The 20,830-nt window shown below is 44.9% G+C and overlaps 1 protein-coding gene across 4 annotated transcripts in view; it reads left to right on the top strand.

Moving 5' to 3' along the window:
- The window catches only part of RSU1 (Ras suppressor protein 1), a 94,143-nt gene extending 80,151 nt beyond the window's left edge, over positions 1 to 13,992 (top strand). For all 4 annotated transcript variants that reach the window (XM_072328853.1, XM_072328850.1, XM_072328851.1 and 1 more), the window contains exon 9: positions 13,506 to 13,992. In XM_072328853.1, the coding sequence (XP_072184954.1) occupies positions 13,506 to 13,608 (103 nt within the window). In that variant the 3' untranslated portion in view covers positions 13,609 to 13,992. The remainder of the gene's footprint in view (positions 1 to 13,505) is intronic.
- The last annotated feature ends 6,838 nt before the right edge of the window (positions 13,993 to 20,830 follow it).

The raw sequence follows: 20,830 nt of genomic DNA, 5'->3' as shown, positions 1-20,830 counted from the left end.
CTGATGATGCTCATTTTGTTTGTCAGTGAACAGGTGAAAGCTTCCAAAAGCACCATTGCCAAATTCTCTAGTGCCTGAAGATCTGCACAGAACTGTTGTGTCTAGGCAAAGTCAGTATTTATAAGGGCTCTAGGGTGGTGAAGAAATTAGGCATCCCATGTAAGAGAGAAGATGTTTTAGGCCATAAAGAGGAATTGATTTGTGGTTATTATTGCTGCCTTTGATCTGCCAACAGGGATCTGAAACTAATCCACCAGAGCAGTACAGTTCTGATATATAGTGCCAGATGGAGATGCCAGAATAGGTTATTCCTGCTGCCTTTGATGCTGCCTTATCATGAAGTGATAAAACAGGTAGACAAAGCAGAGCAAGTAAAGGTTAGGGGAGTGTGTGCTGATGTCTGTGTGAAGCAACTGTCAGTCATCACAGCCACTGCAGGATCAATTAGCCATTTGCAGCGTTATCAGAACCTGATCAAGGACTGGGGGACTGGCCATGCCAAGCTGCTGGTTGGTGCACAGTGTTTCACATCCTGAGAACTTTCCTACTGCACAGAGGGAGCAGAAAATGCCAGCTCTATTTCATAAGTAATCCAGTAAGCACAAACAGTTACAGAAGTGGAGAACAATGTTTTACATAAGGACATTTATCCACCATAGATTCGTACTCCACCTATGAATTGTATCAAAAATGAATCTTGCTTTAAAATGTTATGCTGTGAGCAGTGAATATGGTATGGCTGCTGAGATGTTGGTGGGGTTTCACCACTTCTGATTTCATTTTGTTTCAGAATTAGAGCAATTTGAGGCTTACTAAAGCTATTAGTTCTCTGTAGATCTCACAACCATGTCAGTCAGCATGCTCATTGCATAAGAAGAGCTTTATATAGATGTTGGATCGATCGGCAGTGAGTTGTCAATAAATGTATCTCTTAGACACTGTGCAATTGACAAGCTAATGAAGTACTTTCTCAGTGACAGAGAGATGTTGACAAATCTTTTTTTCTGCTTTGCTTTTCCCATTTCTGAACCAGCATTTCTCGTAAATCAGCTCCATGCCACATGCCAGGATGCTTTCCCAAGTAAGGGGGCACCTGTTTGCTACCTTACATGTTTGGAATGAGATTTTGCAAGCAAGTTAGTAGCCTGAATGTTGAGAAACTAAGAGGTAAGGACAGTAGTCAGTCAAATCTGATCTCTCTGCATTGTGCTTTCCAACATGGTCCAGGCTTGAAGAACCAGATGCAACATGCCACCCACCATATTAGGCTGCCCAGGACCTCATCCATCTTGACTTGGTGCATCTCCAGGGATGGGGCATCCTTGGCAATCTGGGCAGCTGTGCCAGTGCCTCACCACCCTCTGAGTAACAGTACAGACAGTTTCAGCACTGTTTTCCTTTTTCTCTTGCCCAGAAGCAGATGGAGCCCTCGCTTTATTTTGCACTGCTTTTCAAGTCTCCTGTGGGTGCCTTTTGCAAATGTCTGATGACCAAGCAAAGTAGCTCCTGACCTTTTTTAAGTTCCATATTTGTTCCTTTAACTCATGACCATGCGTAAGCACCAACAATTTAGTATGAGTGCTGCCTACCTACAGCAAAAAGACGTTCAGCAAAACTACATCATACTGGTATGCATAAGCCTACCTTCCTTGTAAGAGAAACTATTTTGGTTATTGCGTGCATTAAGGAATTTACAGAGTGACTCATTGCCCCTAGCTATTACAAACACTTGATGAAAAGACATCGTTTTCATTCCAGTGCTCATAGCCATAGTCGATGTTCTTCATGTATTGCTGTGAAGACTGGGGTTTGTGAGCAGTACTGCAAGTGCACTATGACTATTTGCTTGCACTGAAAAGCTTCACAGTAATGGCCATGAGCAGATGATTCAAATGATCAAGAACGTGCTGTTTGACTAGCATCACAGTAAGAGTTTTGCACAGTTTCCAAGATTTTCCAAGTTGCTAGCAGTAATAACAGTACAGATTATGATGAAATCTCTATCGTAATTCCTAGCCAGAAGATCTTTACATTTTCTAAGCTCAGCAGAGTGCTGAAGTAGGAAAGTTAGGTGATTTTCAAGAAGGCTGGTGAGATCCACTACTACTCACTAGTAGTGGATCTTCAGTTGTCATGCACATAATTAACATGGCACTAAGGGCCAAACCTTGCACCCACTGAAATCAGAAGCAAAATTTGTTCTGTTTCTCTTGAGACCAAAATCAGATTGACTGAATGTTGCTATTTCATTTAATTAGGCATCAAGGAAGAACAAAACCTGTCAGAGGGCTTCCCTCTGTGTGTCTCGAAACAGCCTGAAGGCAGCTCATGAAACCAGATAGACTTAATGGCATCAGAACTCAGTCTTTTATGACCATGACTTTCCTTTGCAAGGAGCTTTTTTAAAGAGATGTAACTGTTGCTTTCCAAAGGCATGGCCAACTTCTTACTTTGCAAGAGGGAAGGAAGCCACTGGAAAAGCCTGCAGTGGAGCAGGGATAAGAATTCACTTCTTGTCTCAACTAGCTCATCTAGCACTGTGGAGATTAAATAAATGAAAAATATTGCCATCAGGAAACGAGGAGTATATTACAATTGATTTCTGGTAGCTAAGTTGGTTTCATTTGGTTCCTAGGAAGCCCAGTCCTGCTCTCAAGGTGCTGGTGGCTTGAAAACATATTACATGATTTCCCTGTTGTTTCAGAACTCCCTTCAACTGCAGATAAGTTTGTTTCACTGAAGAGATCTTAAAGAAAGAGGACAAGATTTTAAAACAAAATAGAAAGGTAAATATTCAAAACAAATGTTAGTGTCTTGTGGTACCTCTTGTGGTTCCGTTTGCTGATGGCTCAGTTTCTGTATGGTCTGAGTAATGAAGAGCTGACTAGTGCACCTAGTTAGGTGTAATTCCCTGAGTACTCTTGAAACATAGCATACCCAGAAAGATTGTAATGAAAAATAATAGAAAGGCAGCTGGGGGCTTAACTTATGATTTCTGCTCATTACACTAAGCGACATTTTCATTGCAGTGTTACCATCAAGATTATTGGCTGCCTCATAACATAGGTCCCACCTGAAAAGATTCTGGAATAGCTTTGTCTGCACAGTTATAGCCATGGAAAAACACCAAAGAGTTGCGTAAGACCTAGTCATTGATTGCCAGATACAAATAGTGGGATGCTTTCTTCAAAATTGGCTGGAAAATAATTGAATGTTCTGTATCGCTTTATTCTGTGGTATCTGTATGACCATCTTTGGTCTTCTGCAGTAGAAGTATTTAACTGGGAAACCAACATGTTGGTTATTTTTGCTTTCATAACGGGAACTTGTGATCTCTGGCTTTCCAACATATAACATGAGTAGCAAAAACTATGTTTAAATTGGCTTTAAATCCTCTTGCTCCTTTGCATGTATGTGGACCTGTCTGAGCGCTTGTCAGAGCATCTGGAAGGTCACTGCCATTCATGTGTTTGTGCCAGTGTTGGACAGGGGTTTGTGAAGGTCTGTATTTTGGAAATAGATTTCACAAGGAAGGTGGTAAAATTCAATCCATGATGGCCTGTTTCATGTGTTCAAAAACTAAATCTAAGGGGTTTCCCCTGGAACAGTCTTTCCAGAAGGTATATTCAACATGAGTTGAATAAAGTCATCTGAGGTGACTGAGTGCAATTGAATTGTCTGTGATGTGCAGCATTTCAGGTGTGGGAATAAAATGGTCTTTTGTAGTTCCACTCTTTACTCTTCTCTCTTTATGATGGTCTTTTTAAAAAGAGGGAGTTTTCTCATTTCTTCACCTTTTTTTCCAGTAGTGCTTTTGAACAGCTCAACCCAGTGGGCTGGAGGAGCCATTCTGTATCAGTACAGTGTTGTACTGTATCAGTAGCAGCGAGTATCTGCTTCTCTTACATCTTCTCTTGTCCTGACAGTATCAAAACTAACCTCAAATCTGGAGTATTTATATCCACAGATAATGTATAGACATGGCCAACCACAAACAGACACCCACACAAACTCAGAAATGGCAGGCAATAGCCTGACACAGGAATAAATACTCAAGGAAGACCCTATTTCCAGATCTCTTTAGTATCTGGCTCCATCAGACTTGGTCTTCTGAGTTATCAAGTCTCCAGACCCACTGCCTCCAGCATCCAGCCCCTCAGATTCTCTAGGAGCACATCCCAGGCCCTTTGTCACTCCAGTATCCAGCACAGGGCTCAACTTAGAGACAAGCTAATCGAGCCTGGAGTTTTCTGATGGATTATGCATGCATGCTCTCAGAGCAGAAAATAGTTAGAGTTTAGATAGGGCAAAATGGAGGCGATTTGCCACAGGGCTTGGCTGAACAAGTGGGCTGACCAGCCTGCTGCTCACACATGACTGGCCTCATTTATTCCCCACCTGGAACCCCCTTCATTTCCCTGAACTTGCTCTCTACCATCTAGATTGATTCCTGCTCTCTTGGCCCTTCTCTTAAACATCTCATGAGTCCCATATTATCCTTAAATACTTTTGCTCAATCCCCCAGACTCCCATAACAAATCCTATGCCACCTTTATGCCATGGTTCCCTGGAGCTTGAGTTTCTTGCATTGAGTCACTCAAGTGTGTTGTGAAATAGGACCAGGGCCTAGTCCTTTGCCTTTGAAGCCCTCTGGAGTGGTGGTTCGTGTGGATTACGTTGATGGAGTTCATCACTGTTCAGACTTTTTGTCTATTTTGAGCAGTAATGAGGCAGCAGGCCCTGCAGCTAGAAGGGGTGATGAAAGTAGATGCATGAGCCAGCCCAGTGAAGCAGGGCAGCAATATAAACCCTATGTATGGAGAATTGTGGTCTTCTCAATCTTCTCTCTGCTTCTGCCAATGAAATCAGCCATCCTTGGTGTGCTGCTGAGCAGGCTTAGATTAACTCAGGAACTTCAATATTTGCTTAAAGAAGAAGAAGAGAAAAAAAAAAAAAGATCATGCATCAGTATTTCCCCAGAGTGCCTGTTCTCTACCTCTTATTGGTACACTTTGTCTAGTTACTAAGAAAAAAAACACATACCTGCCAGACACAGAGTAACTTAAGGAAAGTTCCTTGGTTTGCACTTAGCTATTTTTACTCTCTGTTTTCCTTTTCTTTAATGTCAATTAGATGCACAGTAAAATATACGTAGTAAATCAATAATAAAGATTATATAAGGAGATCTAACTGAGCAGCAATCCCCTTAGTGTAGCATTCAAAAAGGAAAATGAGCACTGGTTTGTTTAAGCGCAAAGAATGCCACTGAACAGCAACATTCAAGTAACAGAAGAGTGAGGGAGACTGTGTTCAGTTGGCTCAAGCAAGGTGACTGCTGCAAGCCAGTATGCTTCCTGCACCGTGTTCACTGCCTCAGTGGGGCTGATTTGCAAGCGGGCAGGTGACCCTGACTATAGACCCAGTGATGTGATGTGGTGAAATGGAGAAATGCGTTAATTTATCTACTGCATACTTATGGTGTTACATAAAGACAAGGGCTGTGATGCTACAGATGACTTTGGTAAACGGTACGAACTTCTTTCTCACTTGAATAGTCTTCTTCCTTGTTGCATTCTTTTGCCAAAGAGGCTGATCCTGGCCACGCAGATTTTGCAGCTCTTAATTCCTTTTCATTCATCAGATGGAGGATGTTGTTGGTTCCAGTGGGTGCCACAACTCTCAGAATTTGCAGCCAACACCTTTATCTAGCACTAAATTGTTGTGTTTGGTTTTTTTTCTGGTCATAGGTAGGTGGGGAATTCTCCATTGAAACCTAAGGACAGTTCCATAGAGAGCCCCTTGCTATGTCAGTGTACCTTTGTGAGATGGCTGAAGTGTTTGTTGCTCAGTTCATTGTGGTTGGGTCGGTCCAATTTTCAGAAGACAGATACCAGCAATCTATGTGCATTCAAAAACCACTCTGCCAAAAGCTGGGTCTTGTATAAGGTCTTTCAAGTTGGATGTACAAGGTCTTTATCCGGTTGTGCAAATCTTGGCCTGTACATTTTCCCTGAAAAAAGACTTTTTGTGTACGAGAGGTATTGGTGAGCTTCCAGCTGTGCTCCTGTAACACGACTCTCATGTGAAGTACTTGTTTCAAAAGGCTGATGGCCTCAGAGAGAGTAAGGAGTTCCTTTTTTTACATATAATTACTATATATTAATTAAAGAGGTGCCTAACACCTACTTGGAATTCCTTTTGGGGAAAAATGTAGTTCTCCTTAATGTGCAAGAGTTCAAAGAAGTAGGTAGGGATTAAATTCACCATTTTAAAAGCTGACATGTCTGGCAGAATTAAGATCGTTCTGCAACAGCTAGCCCTATAGGAAAGCAGATGTCTGTTATTTCAGCTCAGATCTCCCTGCATGTAGCATGTCTCCAAAGTAACTGCCTAATGTATCTTTTAGATTGTGTTCCCTTTGTGATTGCAGTTTGGGCTGCTGCACAGTCACGGCAGAACTGACAGTGCTGTTGTGAGGGGCAACATGGGGCTGATCTTCAGAGCTAAGCCAGAGGTCCAGGTAGTCAGGGTCCATCTCTGTCAGTAATTTGTAGATAAACAGCATCAGAATCATGGCAAGTAGAGACTGAATCTCTTCTGAAGGTGTACAGCACAGCAGTTGTAAAGTGGAGATGGGGGCTGAGCAAGCTGGCAGAAGGTTGTGCTGTGGGACTGAATAGTGAAGTGAAAAGATGTCAGGTCTGGTTGGTGGGAGACACGGGATGGATGGGCTTGTCTCAAGGGTGCACGTTCTAGGGTGATTAAGACAGTGAGCCACAGGACGGTTCTGGTGGAGTACTTTGCTTATTGAGCTTTGGAGTGTTTTTTAGGCAGGAATTCACAATAAGTCAATGTTGAGCTGTGTGACTCAGCTGAGTCTATAAAGTAACGCAGCTAACAGCTTGTGTGCAAAGTGGGAGCAGAGAGGGAGTGGTTTCTCTAGCATTTTGAAATACCTAAATGCGAGCGTTTGTGTGTCAGCTAGCTGCCCACTGTCCACCCTAGTCAGTGGAAAGCTGTAGCAGCACATAGCAACTGAGTGTCTCGCAGCAGGCCTTTGCATTTGGTAAGCTGGAAAGCTCTCTGCTCCCCTGGCTTTGTCAGCAAGATCTCCATAGAGCGTCCCATGGGCTTGGACAGCCAGCTCTGCACCCATTCTGATCTCTCCGAATCATACTCTTAGACATGAAACTTGCTACAGACAAGGGCTGAAAGTGGGCTGTTTCAGCATGGCCTGTGTTTTAGCCTGTGCCCTAATGCCGTGATTCGCATACTGGGAGAGATATGCTCCCACTGAGCACAGGCTGCTTCCTCATTGTTCGTCTATGTGGCCCAGGCCAACCTGCGACCCAGCAGCATCATGAACAACACTGTTCTCTCCCCTGAAGAGCTCGGGCTGCCTGGTAGGACAGAACAGCCCACACTGGGGAGAGGTGGCTGAGCACCCTGAGGGATTTCTGTGGTGAAGGCAGCCGAGGAAGACCACAGAGAGCACAGGGATCCCCAGCTCTGTCTGCTGATGCAGAAAGTCTCATTGAAAGGCACTGTGCAGGATTTGGGGGTGCAGGGGAGGGTGATGCCAGGGTAACCTTTTCAGAGGCTTTGGGTTATAAAAATTACTTGGGGTTCTGGAGGTTTGAGACAGTTTAAAGTATTAGGGAGTGAGAGCAGGGAGCAGAGGAAGACGTGGCAGCACTGGAGCAGCCGTACAGCGTGTTGAGGCTGAACGGCCCAGGCTCTCTGAGCCAGCAGCAGGCAAGTGGAAGCACCAGTGCCTGCCCCGCTCACAGTGAGTGCCGCCAGAGTGTCTGGGCATGAAGAGTGAGCTGGCATACAAACAGATGACAGGCCAAGTCTGATTTTTGTTTTGAAGGAACTCACAGAAAGCTTCAGATGATGAACATCTCTGACACTGCTGCCATCTGCTCTCAAAGCACTCGCAAACAAGGGGTAAAAAATTAGCTGAATAAAACAAGTCATTCTTGTCTGTGGTTCTTTATGAAGAATCCTAAAACAGCAGCTTGCCATCCGAGTGTTCAAGGTAGCCAGATCTTTGTTTCACTTACCCATGAAATGATTCTCTTCATTTAAATCATTGACTTACGTTACAGAATAAAAATAAGTCACCAAGTTCTATGAGTTACTTACTTACAAAAATAAGTCAGAATAAAAATAAGCTACCAGAATTACCCAATACTCGCAAAGTAATTTTCACACATACACACAACTGTTTTCCCTCGTGGGCACATCAGTGGCACATTAAACTCCTGCATCTGTCTCCACCCTGGGAGAAGACGTTTTTGAGGAGGTGATGTGTTAGCAGCTCCCAGCAGAGAGAAGGCCAGGCTCAGTCACAGGGAGAGCACACCATGGGAGCAGTGAGCTGGGCAAAGGCTGCCTGGGCAAAGGCCTCTTGCAGTGAGTGCTGGAGAGTTGAAACTAATGAGGCTAAGCAGCTAAGTCTGTCAGTCTTGCAGTACTTTCCGATTGTGGTCTCTTGTGATGCTGTGGCTGGTGTAGCCTTTCCCCTCTCCTGGTTCAGCAGGTGAGCTTGGGGTCTGTACTACTGAGCTCACTGTAAATAACCGAGGTTGAAAAGATACCCAATTTTAGAAAATTGAGCAGCACTGGGATCTTTTCTGTGTGTTTCTCAGCTTACAGAATGTAGGTGAAGATAGATAGTATCCCTCCAAAATCTTATCTGACTGTACCTGTCCTTTTTATTCTTCATGCTCACCCTGTAAGCTCTCTTACAGACAGAACGAGCAATGTATTTTTATGGCTGGCCTTGTAATCCCATTTCAAACTGCTTAAGCTCAAGCAACGTGTGCATCCAACACTTGACACTAGTTTACTCATCCGCACTAGTTCACTCATCATATGCAGCCTTCAGCTGGTGTGTGTTGTCTCGTACAAGGGAGAAATACTGGAGAAAATTGTGCTGAAGGGAGCTTTTGGAAATGACACTTTTGGAACTCTGTGGGTTTTAAATCCAGAGGTTTGGTAGTAAGGCTGCAGCTTTTGAGTTGCGAGGCTCCATGGCTGAGTTTATACTGTAAACTGCAACATTTAGCAATTTGTAGTTTAATTTAGAAGGATCACCCACTTTCCTAAGTGCTTAAGTAATGTGGCAGGCTGTGGTTATTGATTCTCTCTAAATTTATTACAAGAAAGCTGTATTCACTCTTTCCCCTTGGGAATGCCCCTCCTGAACTGCATGCTTGCTAGTGACAGCTTAGACCCCTGATACATAACCAAAGGCCTTGCCTAATATCCTTGCAACTGCTCAGGGAATTTTTATTAAGTAAAAGCATCATTAAAGTAGACAGAATGATGAAGTTTAATGAGTGTCTTTCCCACTTGATATTGTTAGTTTTGCTGCAGCAGCCTTAGTGCTTGCATTTGTTAACGGAGCAGGCAGAGAATGCAGGGAGATTTTGTTTATATTTGCATAGAAAGAAACATTTATGTTTGTGAGAGATGTTTGCTTTGAAAATAATACAAGGAAAGAAAGCAACCAGAAATCTCTATCTGGGGACATTCTGCATTTTCTGACTTGCATTGAATCTCCCCTTTCACGTCAGCACAATGACAAGGCAACATGCAATGCAGCTGTAGCTGCTAATTGTACAGCGGTTCAATATTTTGCGAGCTGTGGTTCTGCTAACCAGCTCCCAATTGCTGCTGCAGCAAACTGCAAATATCTCAAGCATTTGCTTGCGCTCCACATTTTATTCTTCAGCCCAGGCTTTGGGTTGCGAGGTGTGCACTGTGTGCTTCCTGGAGCTGTATCAGCCTCATCAACCTGTGATGTTCCAAAATACCAAGTATGAAGGTGCCATGTAGATATTAACAGCCTTTACCTCACTGATCTGCCTGAAAACAGTAGGCAAAGTCATCCTCAGTGTTGCTCTCTGTTTATTGAGCTAATCTGCCAATGCTGAGGGCCTCAACATGCAAAGAGACTCATCAAGGTGCCAGCTCTCAGCAGCTTGCTGCCCATCAGCCAGGCTGCAGGGCTGTCTACAGGCATGTTTTGGGCCAACCTGCTGAGCCAAGGGCAGTGTGCAAGTGTGTCAGCCCATATTTGACTCCTCAGCAATGGCAGAGCAGAATTATACGCCGTTACAGTTTGGCTGACAGGCAGTGACTTACATATGCTGCGGTTTCTGTTTCTGTTCACTTCCAGAAGGTATCAAAATCATGAACTCCATACCTATTACAGCCAAAGGGTTTTAGGTTCTCATGCAGTTCGGTTAGCTGCTTCTCTGCATGGATCAGTTCAATTAGGGCTTTTTGTTGTTGGCTTTTTCTGTTGTTTTTTTCTCGTCGGGAGCTATAAAAGTGGTGTCTGTCATTCTACTAGAAGTTCACTGGAAATCCAGAATTCTCTTTTCCCTAGTGTGACAGAAGGCAAGTTCTGTCCCAGCAGCATTATCACAGTCATTATTGTATTTAAATGTTGTTGTGACACCATATGTCTCCTTGTATTTGATGTGTGCAAACACAAGAGAGAGAGTCCCTGTCTGTGCAGGCTTATACAATCTAAATACGTCTGATCCTTGCTCTTTGCGTAGCAGACTGCTGTGATAGATTGTAAAGCATTTATCTTCAGCTGAGACAGCATCATGCAGCTGAAACTTACTTGAAATTTTGCCAGAGAAACCTAAGTAGATGTCTTTGATTTGTTTATTTCAAACCAAATAATTACTCTCCTGGATGAAGTTTGGGTGCCCACGCCTTGAGAATAAGCAAAAAGAACATTAAAGTGCTGCAACTCATGCTGATCTACTAGTGCGAATGTACTGTTTGCGTGGGGATGGAGAGGGAATCACTGCAGCACCCCTAGTGCTAACTATCATAGGGAGCAAGTGCCAGAGCAAAACTGCAACCAGAAGTACTGACAGGAAAATTGGGGGTTTTATCACCTAACACGTGCAGCAGCTACTGGGCCTCACTTCACAGTCAAGAGATGTTGTCCAAGGAGACTTTACTGGAACTTCAGAGATGATTCAGAACTGTCCATAGTCAGTTCTTCCAGTTCTAAAGCATTCATGAGGTCAGTACAAGGCCCACCAGACCTTCTATTTTCAGAAATAGCTTGCTAATCTGAGCCCTGCCAGTCCACGAGCTTGGAAATTTGCACTGAGAAAGCAGAAAATGAGAGACATAATGGATGCCCAAAGGGTTCCTGAGTGGGAAACAACACTAAAGTCTTTCTGGTCCTTTCTGGATTGGCACTAATGGGACGAAGGAGCTGTGAGCAGCAGTAGGCTGAAGATGTGGAACAGCAACAGCGGACTTCTGCTCCAGTCTGCTGGGGGAGGAGGTTGTGCTCACATGCAGTGGATGAGTGGATTCTCTGTTAATTCAGTTATTGAAGTCCCTCACGGGGACCTTCTTATTATATGAAAAACTTCACATTACACTCCAATGTACTGTTATTTCTCCAGAGCCAGAAACCAGCTTGAATGTTAATTTAGTTTTTAACTAACTCTTGGTTCACAGATTGGAGCAGTGTCTATTTCCACTTCTCTATTGCTAACTTCTCACAGTCAGGAAATCATTGCTGACAGCGGCTCAAATGCTGTGCTGCATATTGTTGAGAAAAAGACCCTTCTTGTCCCTGGACTCTTTCTACTCTGGATCAGTTTCTGATGAGACAACCTCTGTGAGTGACAGCTGAAATAGTTCTGTGCTCGTCTACGACAGTATTTCCTGATACAAAAACATCTCCTCCCCTGTCTTCCCTCCCCCAGTTCACTTAATGTCTTGCAAAATGGGATGGGTATTTAGGACAGATATTTGATTGGTACATGTGCTGTACTGGGCTGAAGTACAGCCTTGTGCTATTGGGGCTAAGGAAAATACGTGTATTCTAGCTAACAGACAGCATGCGGTTATCACAGAGGTTCAGGGCTCTCTGTGTGTTCCTCAGGAAACGGGATCTGATTTCTCACTGACAGCAGGTGATGGCATACATAACAGTTCAGTAAGGTGAAGCAATGTCTTAGTTTACAGCTGTATTTTCCTTGAGCAGGGCTGTTTTGGGCACAGTGCGCCTTGACAGCAGCCTGCTCAGCAGCATGATGTACAGCTGCAGTTGCTGAGAAGGTGAAAACGAGCACTGCCTCTCCTCAGTGCTCTGCCAGAAGCTCTAATCCCATTTTGCAATCCAGGAACCCGGGGGCTGAAGTATCCTCCAGGTGCTGCACAATAAAGCTCAGAGCAGGTGCGAGGTTTTAACCTCCCAGCTCCAGCAGCTATAACCTCCGTGCCTGCCATAAATAGCTTCACCAGAGCCACACTGTGTAGCATGGTAACTCAAGGGTATCTCTGTCTCTTTGGATCCTTGTTCAACGTCTCTTGCATGAAGTTGGCCACGTAGTCCACCAGGCCCTGTCTAAGAAGCCGGGCAATTCCTCTGCTTCTGAAGAGTTGCTTTATCTCTGAGTTACGCACTCGGGCCATTAGCCACAACAGAACTATGAAGCTGAGTGCCAAAAGCGCAGCGACACGAGGGACCTTCACCTTTTTCAGCAGCAGCAATCCTCTCAGGTTGTAGAAGTCAGTGCCCAACCTTGTTGGCAGCAGCAGAATGTGGGATCGGAGCAGACACCCACTGGCATGAAGGTGAGCTGTTAGCAGGGGGACACCTTCCAGGGGGATGTCAGTGTTTGTGTCACCATTCCAGGTGTTTGTACAGCTGAATGAGCAGAAACAAAGCCTGTCCTGGCTCCCTTTGGGGTACACTGACACCCCCACAAAGTGCATCTTCAGAAAGCACTCTGTGCAAAGAAGGGAGGTTAGGTTTGAGCTGTGCTTATTTTTGGTGTTTTTAATTTAGTTTCGTTAGGATTACTCATAAATTATCTATTAATTACTATGTGATATTTAGCAAGATCCTCTCAGCCATGTAGTCTATTTAGCATTGCTATGAATGCTTGCTGTCTTAATTGTAGGATACTTTGTCAACATTTAATCAGTGGTACTTACTAATATGGCAGTGATGTGTTGGTAGCTGTCCCAGTACTATCAATCATGTGTGAGCAGCAAAGAAGGCTGTGACACTATTGCTCTCTGTCACATTATCAAGCCCTTGGGTTTTCTGGTTAGGGATGATGCTCACTTTGCTTTAAGAGAGCACTCTATCTCTCCAGCTCAACCCAATTTTTGTCATTGTCGACTTGAATATGCGTCGTCACAGTGCTCTGTGCCTCAGTTCCATAACTGCCAAGGAAAGGCTGCTAGTTTCTGAAGGCAGAGCTGATTGCTCCAAAGGCCTGCTCCTCCTGGTGTTACTCTGGTAAGTCACAAACAAACTGGTAATACGGACTGCAGCATGAGATCTTACAGAGGAATCGATGTATTGAGACAAAATAAATGTAATGACCTTCCGTGGTTTTTTATTTCTAGTTACCATATGTCTCATTAAACACGCTGCAGATCAAAAGCTTATATTTAATGGTTTGATAACAAATGTTCTTTGTCTCGTTTCCTTGCAGTCTTTATGGCAGACACATGCAGGCGAACCCTGAACCTCCGAAGAAGAACAATGACAAGTCAAAGAAGATCAGCCGTAAGCCTCTGGCAGCCAGGAACAAATGAATCTCCAGCTTGTGCCTCTGGTTTTATATATATTTTTTACGTTTCTTTTGCATGTGCCTATAATATTCCAGCACATCTCCTATTACTCATATTGTAAGGAAGCAGAGACTAGAGGTAAAAGCAATTTACCGTGTGTGCTGCTTTAGAGGATACTGCTTAAGGAATACCAAATTACATACTCTCCTAATTACGGTCACATTTATGTAGCCATTTAATATATCACTGTCAAACACATTTTAGCTTTTCTATTTATACACATGTTAATGCCCTCCGTTCACATGTATCACATCCTGTTAATATCAGGGTTTTGCACCTATATTATACGATATTAAATTTCATATCATATTCCAAACGATTTTAATAAAGGTCTCTATTTGTACTGCGCTTTGATTTCTTCAGTAGGACTTCGGAACGGCAACGTTCATGAAGAATGCACATGTCCCGTTTCCTGCGATGTGTTCCTTTCTTTCATAGGAATGTAATGACATTTTGTCTGATGTGAGTTAGTTAAAATTTAAAGCCTTCTGTTCGAGGAGTTAACATTTTTAATCAGTGTCAATTTATTTTTTCCCATTGCTGTGCCCTGCATTTTTGCCTTGAAGGTTATTTTGAAACCAGAGAGTAGAGTAAGGGAAGAGAAAGAGGAAAGGAAAAAAAAAAAAACCTTATCTTTGTAAGGAGCTGCCAATTGCCAGCCTCAGTTTGGGGAAAGTGAGCTTTCTCATTTGAAGAAGATGGTACTTCTGCCAATTTTCTAAAGCAATTTTTTTTTAAAGCAGAAGACCCAAATAATGTGTTTAATCTCTGCCATGAAAACGCTGTACTGAAGAGCTGTTCCAAATGGCTGTTGAAAATGCCACAGGTGCTATATTTATCCGCACAAAGACTGCATCACAACCAAGCCCAGAGGCTACAGTTGTGAAGCGATTAAACAACAAATTGTTTAACATCTGAAACAGCTTCAGGTCTTATCGGTGGGAGGGAAAAATAATAATACAGACAGCGGTTTTCGAATGGTTTTAGTCTTGCAAGAGCAAAATCTAACCAAGCATCTCAAGGAGCAGGAACTGGGTTGCTCCAGTCAGGACCTTCCTGCTCCCGATTTCCATGGATTTCATACTTGAGCAATCCACTGCTGAATTTCTGACGCTGTCTGGCCAGCAAGCCAGGAAACATGCCCAGAATACTGTTGTATTAAATAAGAGTAGAAAAGGTTATAAATATCTCGTGCTAGAAATGATACATTTTGCATCTAAAGACTCTTACAACCACCAACCTCTTGATGGTGTTCAAGGCTACCCTGGCATTTAAGTAATAAATGGTTGTCTTAGGCTGGAATGAGTGTATTGACATACATATATTTTGCAACAGATTTTTTGAATTGGCAAGGAGGGATAGGAAGTTGGCTTCAAGCTTTAGAGACATTTTAAGTGGTCTTTGGTACTTAGAAGAGCGAGGCAGCCTTGATAGGCAGATGGAAAACGGTTGAAAATAATAGACTTGTCAGGAATAGTCAATTTTATCTATTGCAAGCTCTGCAGAGGATTTCCAAACCTCCTAAGTGATCTGTCTCGGGAAACAGTTCCAAGTGAAACAGAGCCATTGAGGGGCTGGGTTGGCCACCTGCTAGAGTGCACACAATGAAATCTAGATGTAGGCATTAAAACATGAGGGTATCTAATGACAGTAATACTGGTGCTACAAAAAGCCTTGAAGAAATGTCAGTGAAATGTCAGAAGATCCCAAAACTACTGTTGCATGTTGCTTTTGGAACAAAACAAATGCCAAGGGCACACCTACTGGGAAGGGCTGAAGTGGCTCTGGATCATTCCTGCGGTATCCTTTTCTGACACCATGCACAATCCTTGCCCTTGGAGTGATGATGGCCACAGGGCTGAGCCTCTGTTATCTTGGCAGACGCCTGCAGCCATGCCTAGATCTCTGCTTTCACAAGGACATTTTATGTATGCTGATTACAGGTCCCTGAAGACCAGCGTGCTCCTGCCATCTCTGAACCCCTTTGCTGGGATTTAAGCTAACCTGTTGGACTCCATCTGGGATAAACTTTGTCTGCTTCTGTGGCCGAGGGTAGGGCACTGCACAGCAGCAAGGGGTGCAGCTGAGCCCTCAGCAGCTCTGTAGGCCAACCTAAATGGGCCCAGTGCTCTGCTGGCATCTCCCCAGGGGATGATTGGTTGCTTACTGCCATCAGCTTGGTAGCACCGGAGTGGAAATCCAGCTGGAGCCAACCACGGGTGTTACCGAGGCTGATGCCATCGCCTGGAGATTCTGGAGCATAGAGGGAGAGGAGCTGCTTAGAACCTACAATGGCTTCAGAGCACGGAGTAGGGTTTCTAACATAGAAATGAAAGCTTGCTCAGGAAGGCCTGATAATGTTGTTTGTGGGAAGTAATCGCACCGCTTTAAATACACTTCTGATTTTGAAGGATTAGTCAGACTTTCATTAACTGCTGTTGCAAATTTCACGAATGTGGAAAGCATCGTGCAGGCTCTCCCCTGCAGTATTTCTCAAGTATCGATCGGAGCATTCATGGGTTTTCACAGTCAAAAACATAATCCACCCAGCCTTCCCACTTCTTCCCCCATGAAGGAACGCGGTTTTGACAAGCAAAAGCAAGAATGAGGGGTCTGGGGAAGAGTAAGTGAAAAGCGTAAAGATGAGAAGGATAAAAGAAACCCTAAAGGGAGAAATATTATACGGAAGATGGTGGCAGATGGGGAAAAGAGAAGGTTCTTGAAAAGGAAGATGAAAAAATAAGATAATGATCTGAGAAGAAGACGTAAAACTGAAATGCGGAAAGCTTTACAAACAGAAAACAAAATGGGCGCTCTGCAGCGGTTCAGGGCAGAATAAAAGGAGCGGGGAAGAAAGGAAAATCATCTGGGATGTAACATGCTAATAATGTTTTGGTGGCTTTAAAAGACAGCCGGCTTCTTAGAGCAAACCGCACAATGGTTTTCAGGCGAGTTTGATGGTGTGATATATCTGTTCTCTGGAGTTGTTGCTTTTTTAATATTTAAAAACCACTTGTTTCATTTTACTGGGTCACGTTTCCTTCCCTGCTGTACTTTAAGGAAAGGAGACAGAATCATGTTAGGGTTGGAAAAGACCTCTAGGATGCTGCACTCCAGCCGCCCACCTGCCCACTATACATATAGCGCACTAAACCATGTCCATTAGTACCACATCTACATATTTCTTGAACAGCTCCAGTAACGGTGGCTCCACCACCTCCCTGGGCAGCCCGCTCCAGTGCATGGCCACTCTTCCAAAGATGCTGCCTCTTAACTGCAGTGAGCCAATAAGGAGCACCACCACTTGTGAAGGTCCCTCAGATGGTCCCTGCAGCCACTGCTCCAGAAGCTCCATCACATTGAGGCTTCTGCCCGTGAACCCTGGGGTGTTGTGAGAAGTCATGTTATGAGCACAGAGCTCTGTTAAGGCAGCTCTTTCCTACTCCGGTCACTATATTTCAGTATGTTATTGCCCTAATTGACAGTAGCTGGCTCACGGTCTTTGGAAGTAACTTTTTTTGCCATCCAGTCCTCCACAGGCACTCATTCAGGCTGCCTCTGTGGGCAAGCCTCTCCTACAGCCAAGAACATGCCACTTCAAGGAGAGAAAATTGCTCCTATGGAAGGAAATTTGCTTTTCATAGCTTTCCAGCACTGGGGAGCTCTTTGAAAACAACAGCGCAGGTAATTCTCTATTTAGATTTTGCATGCGGTGAACTGGAAAGGATTTGGCAATCTTTTTGCATACAGTGCACCCTAACAAACACATCTTTTACTGGATTACTGAAAGACTGGCCCACTGTGTCTGTGCAAAGAGTGGCCCAGGGGGGATGAGTGTTCCTACTAATGACAGGGCAAAATGACGCCTGAAACCCTAAGGAGCATCTGCATCTGCAGTGCTCTTGTGCTCACAGTGTCTGTTAACCCTGTGCTGCCTCACACCGCCCTCCTGATGGACAGGGTTGAAGCTGTCCCAGCTCTGAGGCACCACTGGCACTGTGTTTCTTACTTAAAACAGAGATAAGCAACAACACGATCCTGAAGTTTCCTATTTTGCTGATCGTTAGTTTGGAAGTATGCTTCCCATGGAGTCACTGGAATACAAGCATCTTTCTTCTCTTTTTAGCCTGGTCTTTTCCTATTAAGGAAACAACACCATAGCATCTCATCAATCTGTTCATCAAATCACACCAGCACCGGGGGCATCTTCACACAAGACTGCAGCTTGCCTGGAGAGGCAATCCAAGCCAGCACTGCTGGATGTTGCACCCCTCAGGCTCGTCCCACTGTGCTGGGCTGGGTGCTGGGCTCCCATGGACAGCTGCAGGGAGGATCCTTCCCACTGTCTCCTTTTTGCCCCAGAGCTCTCCCAGCCCCTACGCTGGGTGCTCTGGGCTGCTCGGTGCCACTCTGCAGGTGGAAGAGGTTCATGTCCTCCTGCTGGTGTGAGCAGCAGGCGCCTTGGAGATGGGTAATTCTTCCTGTTCAGAGCGGGTGGTAACTGTTAATATTCTCATGACAACCAGGAGGAGTGAGACTGTCGTCGCTTATATCAGTTGTTAATTTTGTAAATATTAACAATTTCTAGGATTATGGCACAGGATGTGAGCTGTCAGCTCGCTTTATTTCCCTCCTACTCCTCTTGCAGTGACACATCCCTTCCAAGCCAGGATTGGTGCCGTGTGTTTGTTGCCTTTCACTGACACCAGGGCTGGCAGATGTGCTGGGAAGGAGCTATTATAACCTCCCAGAAGTTAGATTCCTTCTTCTGTTGGGTGCTTTGTTTCCTCTGATCTGAGAAGCCACATGCCTGTGAAGCACAACGGTCTGTGGATACCTGGGCCTGGTTTCTGCCCAAGACTGCCATTTCCCCTTCCAGCTCCTATCCCTCTGCATCAGGAGCTCAATTTGCTTCAAAAAGCCCTTAGAAGTGTCATTTTTATGCTGTGTATCAGGAGCAAGCTTTTCTCCATGTTTTTAGACCTAGGAGCTGCGGTGTCACCCTTGCAGCTTAATCAGTTTGGTACCACCTTTAGCAAACGCCCTTGGACAAGGTTCAGGTCAGGCAAAGCACTGGAGTCAGCCAGACAATAATGCATGTCCACAGACCGCCTCATTTCAATAATGGTTTTAATGGGATTTTAATGGAAATCAGGCTCCTGCTGTGCCTGGGCAAGAGAGTGGCATGCGTTGCTCCTCTTGGTTTACTGATCATCATTTTGCCAGTGTAATGGCAAGCTGGTGGCCCTGGAGCATGGAGCTATTCCCAGCTCAAACACTCACAAAGCCTGAGGAGCAGGAGCATCTCCAGTCCTGCTGATGGCCCCACAGAGCCTCATATGTCAGCAGGCTTCCACCCCAAGCCCTGGGCCTACACCAACTCCATCAGCAGCACTGCTGAGCACCAAATTGCAGGGTACAGTTGGATGTGATGTGTTGGGACACAGGCAGCTCATCCTCTCAGTGGGACAGCAAGGCTACCAAGATCATCTGCTCCATGAACCCATCCTGGATATAATACCCATTCTTATGCGTAATTAAACAAATTTTAAAAAGCAAATGTGTGGAAATATTGCTCCGTCAGCATATCCCTGATTTTTTGTACAGCGGTAGCTCCATCTGAGCTGGGGAAATGCCCTCCCTCCCCCAGGAGATGTTCCACTTGTTGGTCAGGTATTTCCTTTTGAGAAACCATACAGACGGCCCCTGGCTTTCAGCTGATCTGTGCAACCTCAGTCACCTCGCTTTTGTGCTCATATTGATGTGGATTCTTTAGTTAAGCTGCTCCTCAAGCATGCCTGGCACACGTGGTCACACAGAAATGAGCAGCTGTGTTGGAGCAGAAGCGGGCTCTGATCCAGAGAATGGAGCACACGAGCACTTACTGGGACATGAGTTTCCCATCCAGACCATACAAACTGGTTTGCCTGGGTTAATTTCTGGCCAACTGCAGCTATCTGAAGATTTCTGCTCCAGGGGTGATTTCCATTAAACGCCTTGTAGATCAAGAATTCAATACTAATCCATTCCGAGGGCAAACAAACAAAGCAGAGCTTTGATTTAAATTCAGTTACCTTCAGGTAACACACAGGCTCGGAGCCGTTCTCCTAGTGCAAATAGGAAGACTGACCAGCAGCATCTACAGATGCAATTTTCAGCCTTTGCCAGCAGTGGGTGCAATAATACAATTAGAACACGAAGAGAAAAAAAAGAAGAAAAAAGAAAAAAAAATCCCACCCCAAAACCTACAGAGTAGAAATTAAGGCCTGCAGTTCTTTCATCTCCTCGTGTTGGTGGTACAGACACGTGCTGAGGCAGCTCCCGCCCGGCCCTGCTGTCACCCCTGACTTGGCAGGATGTCCCCAGGGAGGCCGCCAGTATTTCCTCTCCCCTCGTTCTGCTTGTGCATCAACGCCTCCAATTAAGAAACCAAATAATTTGAGGCAGCCATGCAGCACCAAACTAAAAATAGCCCCCAGTGCTCGGGAAATCAACCAGCTCCTGGGCTCAGAGAGAGCAGATCCCCACTGCAGTGAAGGCAAGGGGACCGTGGCACTGCTCACCTCAACCTGGGACCTCGCTGTGCCCCCAAACTGGGCCTGAGGCCTCATTGCCATTGGGAAACCCCAGGAGCAGGAGATGGGGAGGGCAGGAGGCTGCTGGCTGCTCCCTGATGGTGGATTTGGGTTAGGGTCACGCCATAGTGACCAAGGCATCCACCTTGGAGATCCAAGTGATTCAATGCACCTGCTGCCAGGCTGCAGCTTCGCTTTTTTAACCAAGCAGTGGGAGGAAAGTGTTCTCAGTTTGTTCTTGTAGTTCTCACTGTCCTGTTCTGTAATTAATGGGCAATGAATTAAATTAATTTTCCCAAGAAGGGTTTGTTTTGCCTGTGACAGTAATTAGTGAGGAGTCTCCCTGTCCTCACCTCAACCCACAAGCTGTCCCATCCTATCTTCTTGTTAGGTTGTAGTGAGGAGGGGTTGGCCTCTTCTCCCAGGTAACACCAAAGGGATGACAGGTGATGGCTCTAGGTTGTGCCAGGGGAGGTTCACGTTGGATATTAGGAAAGCTAATATTAGGAAGGCCGGGCCACCCAGCACAGCCTCAGAGCCAGAGATGGGCTCAGTCAGGGCGCAGGCTGCTATGAGAAATAATGCAGAGCACCCAGTTCTGCATGCAAGTT

The sequence above is a fragment of the Excalfactoria chinensis genome, chromosome 2, assembly GCF_039878825.1.
Source record: "Excalfactoria chinensis isolate bCotChi1 chromosome 2, bCotChi1.hap2, whole genome shotgun sequence".
Classification (NCBI taxonomy): Eukaryota; Metazoa; Chordata; class Aves; order Galliformes; family Phasianidae; genus Excalfactoria; species Excalfactoria chinensis.
Note: the sequence above shows the minus strand (reverse complement) of the source record. Positions and strands in the feature narration are given on the sequence as shown.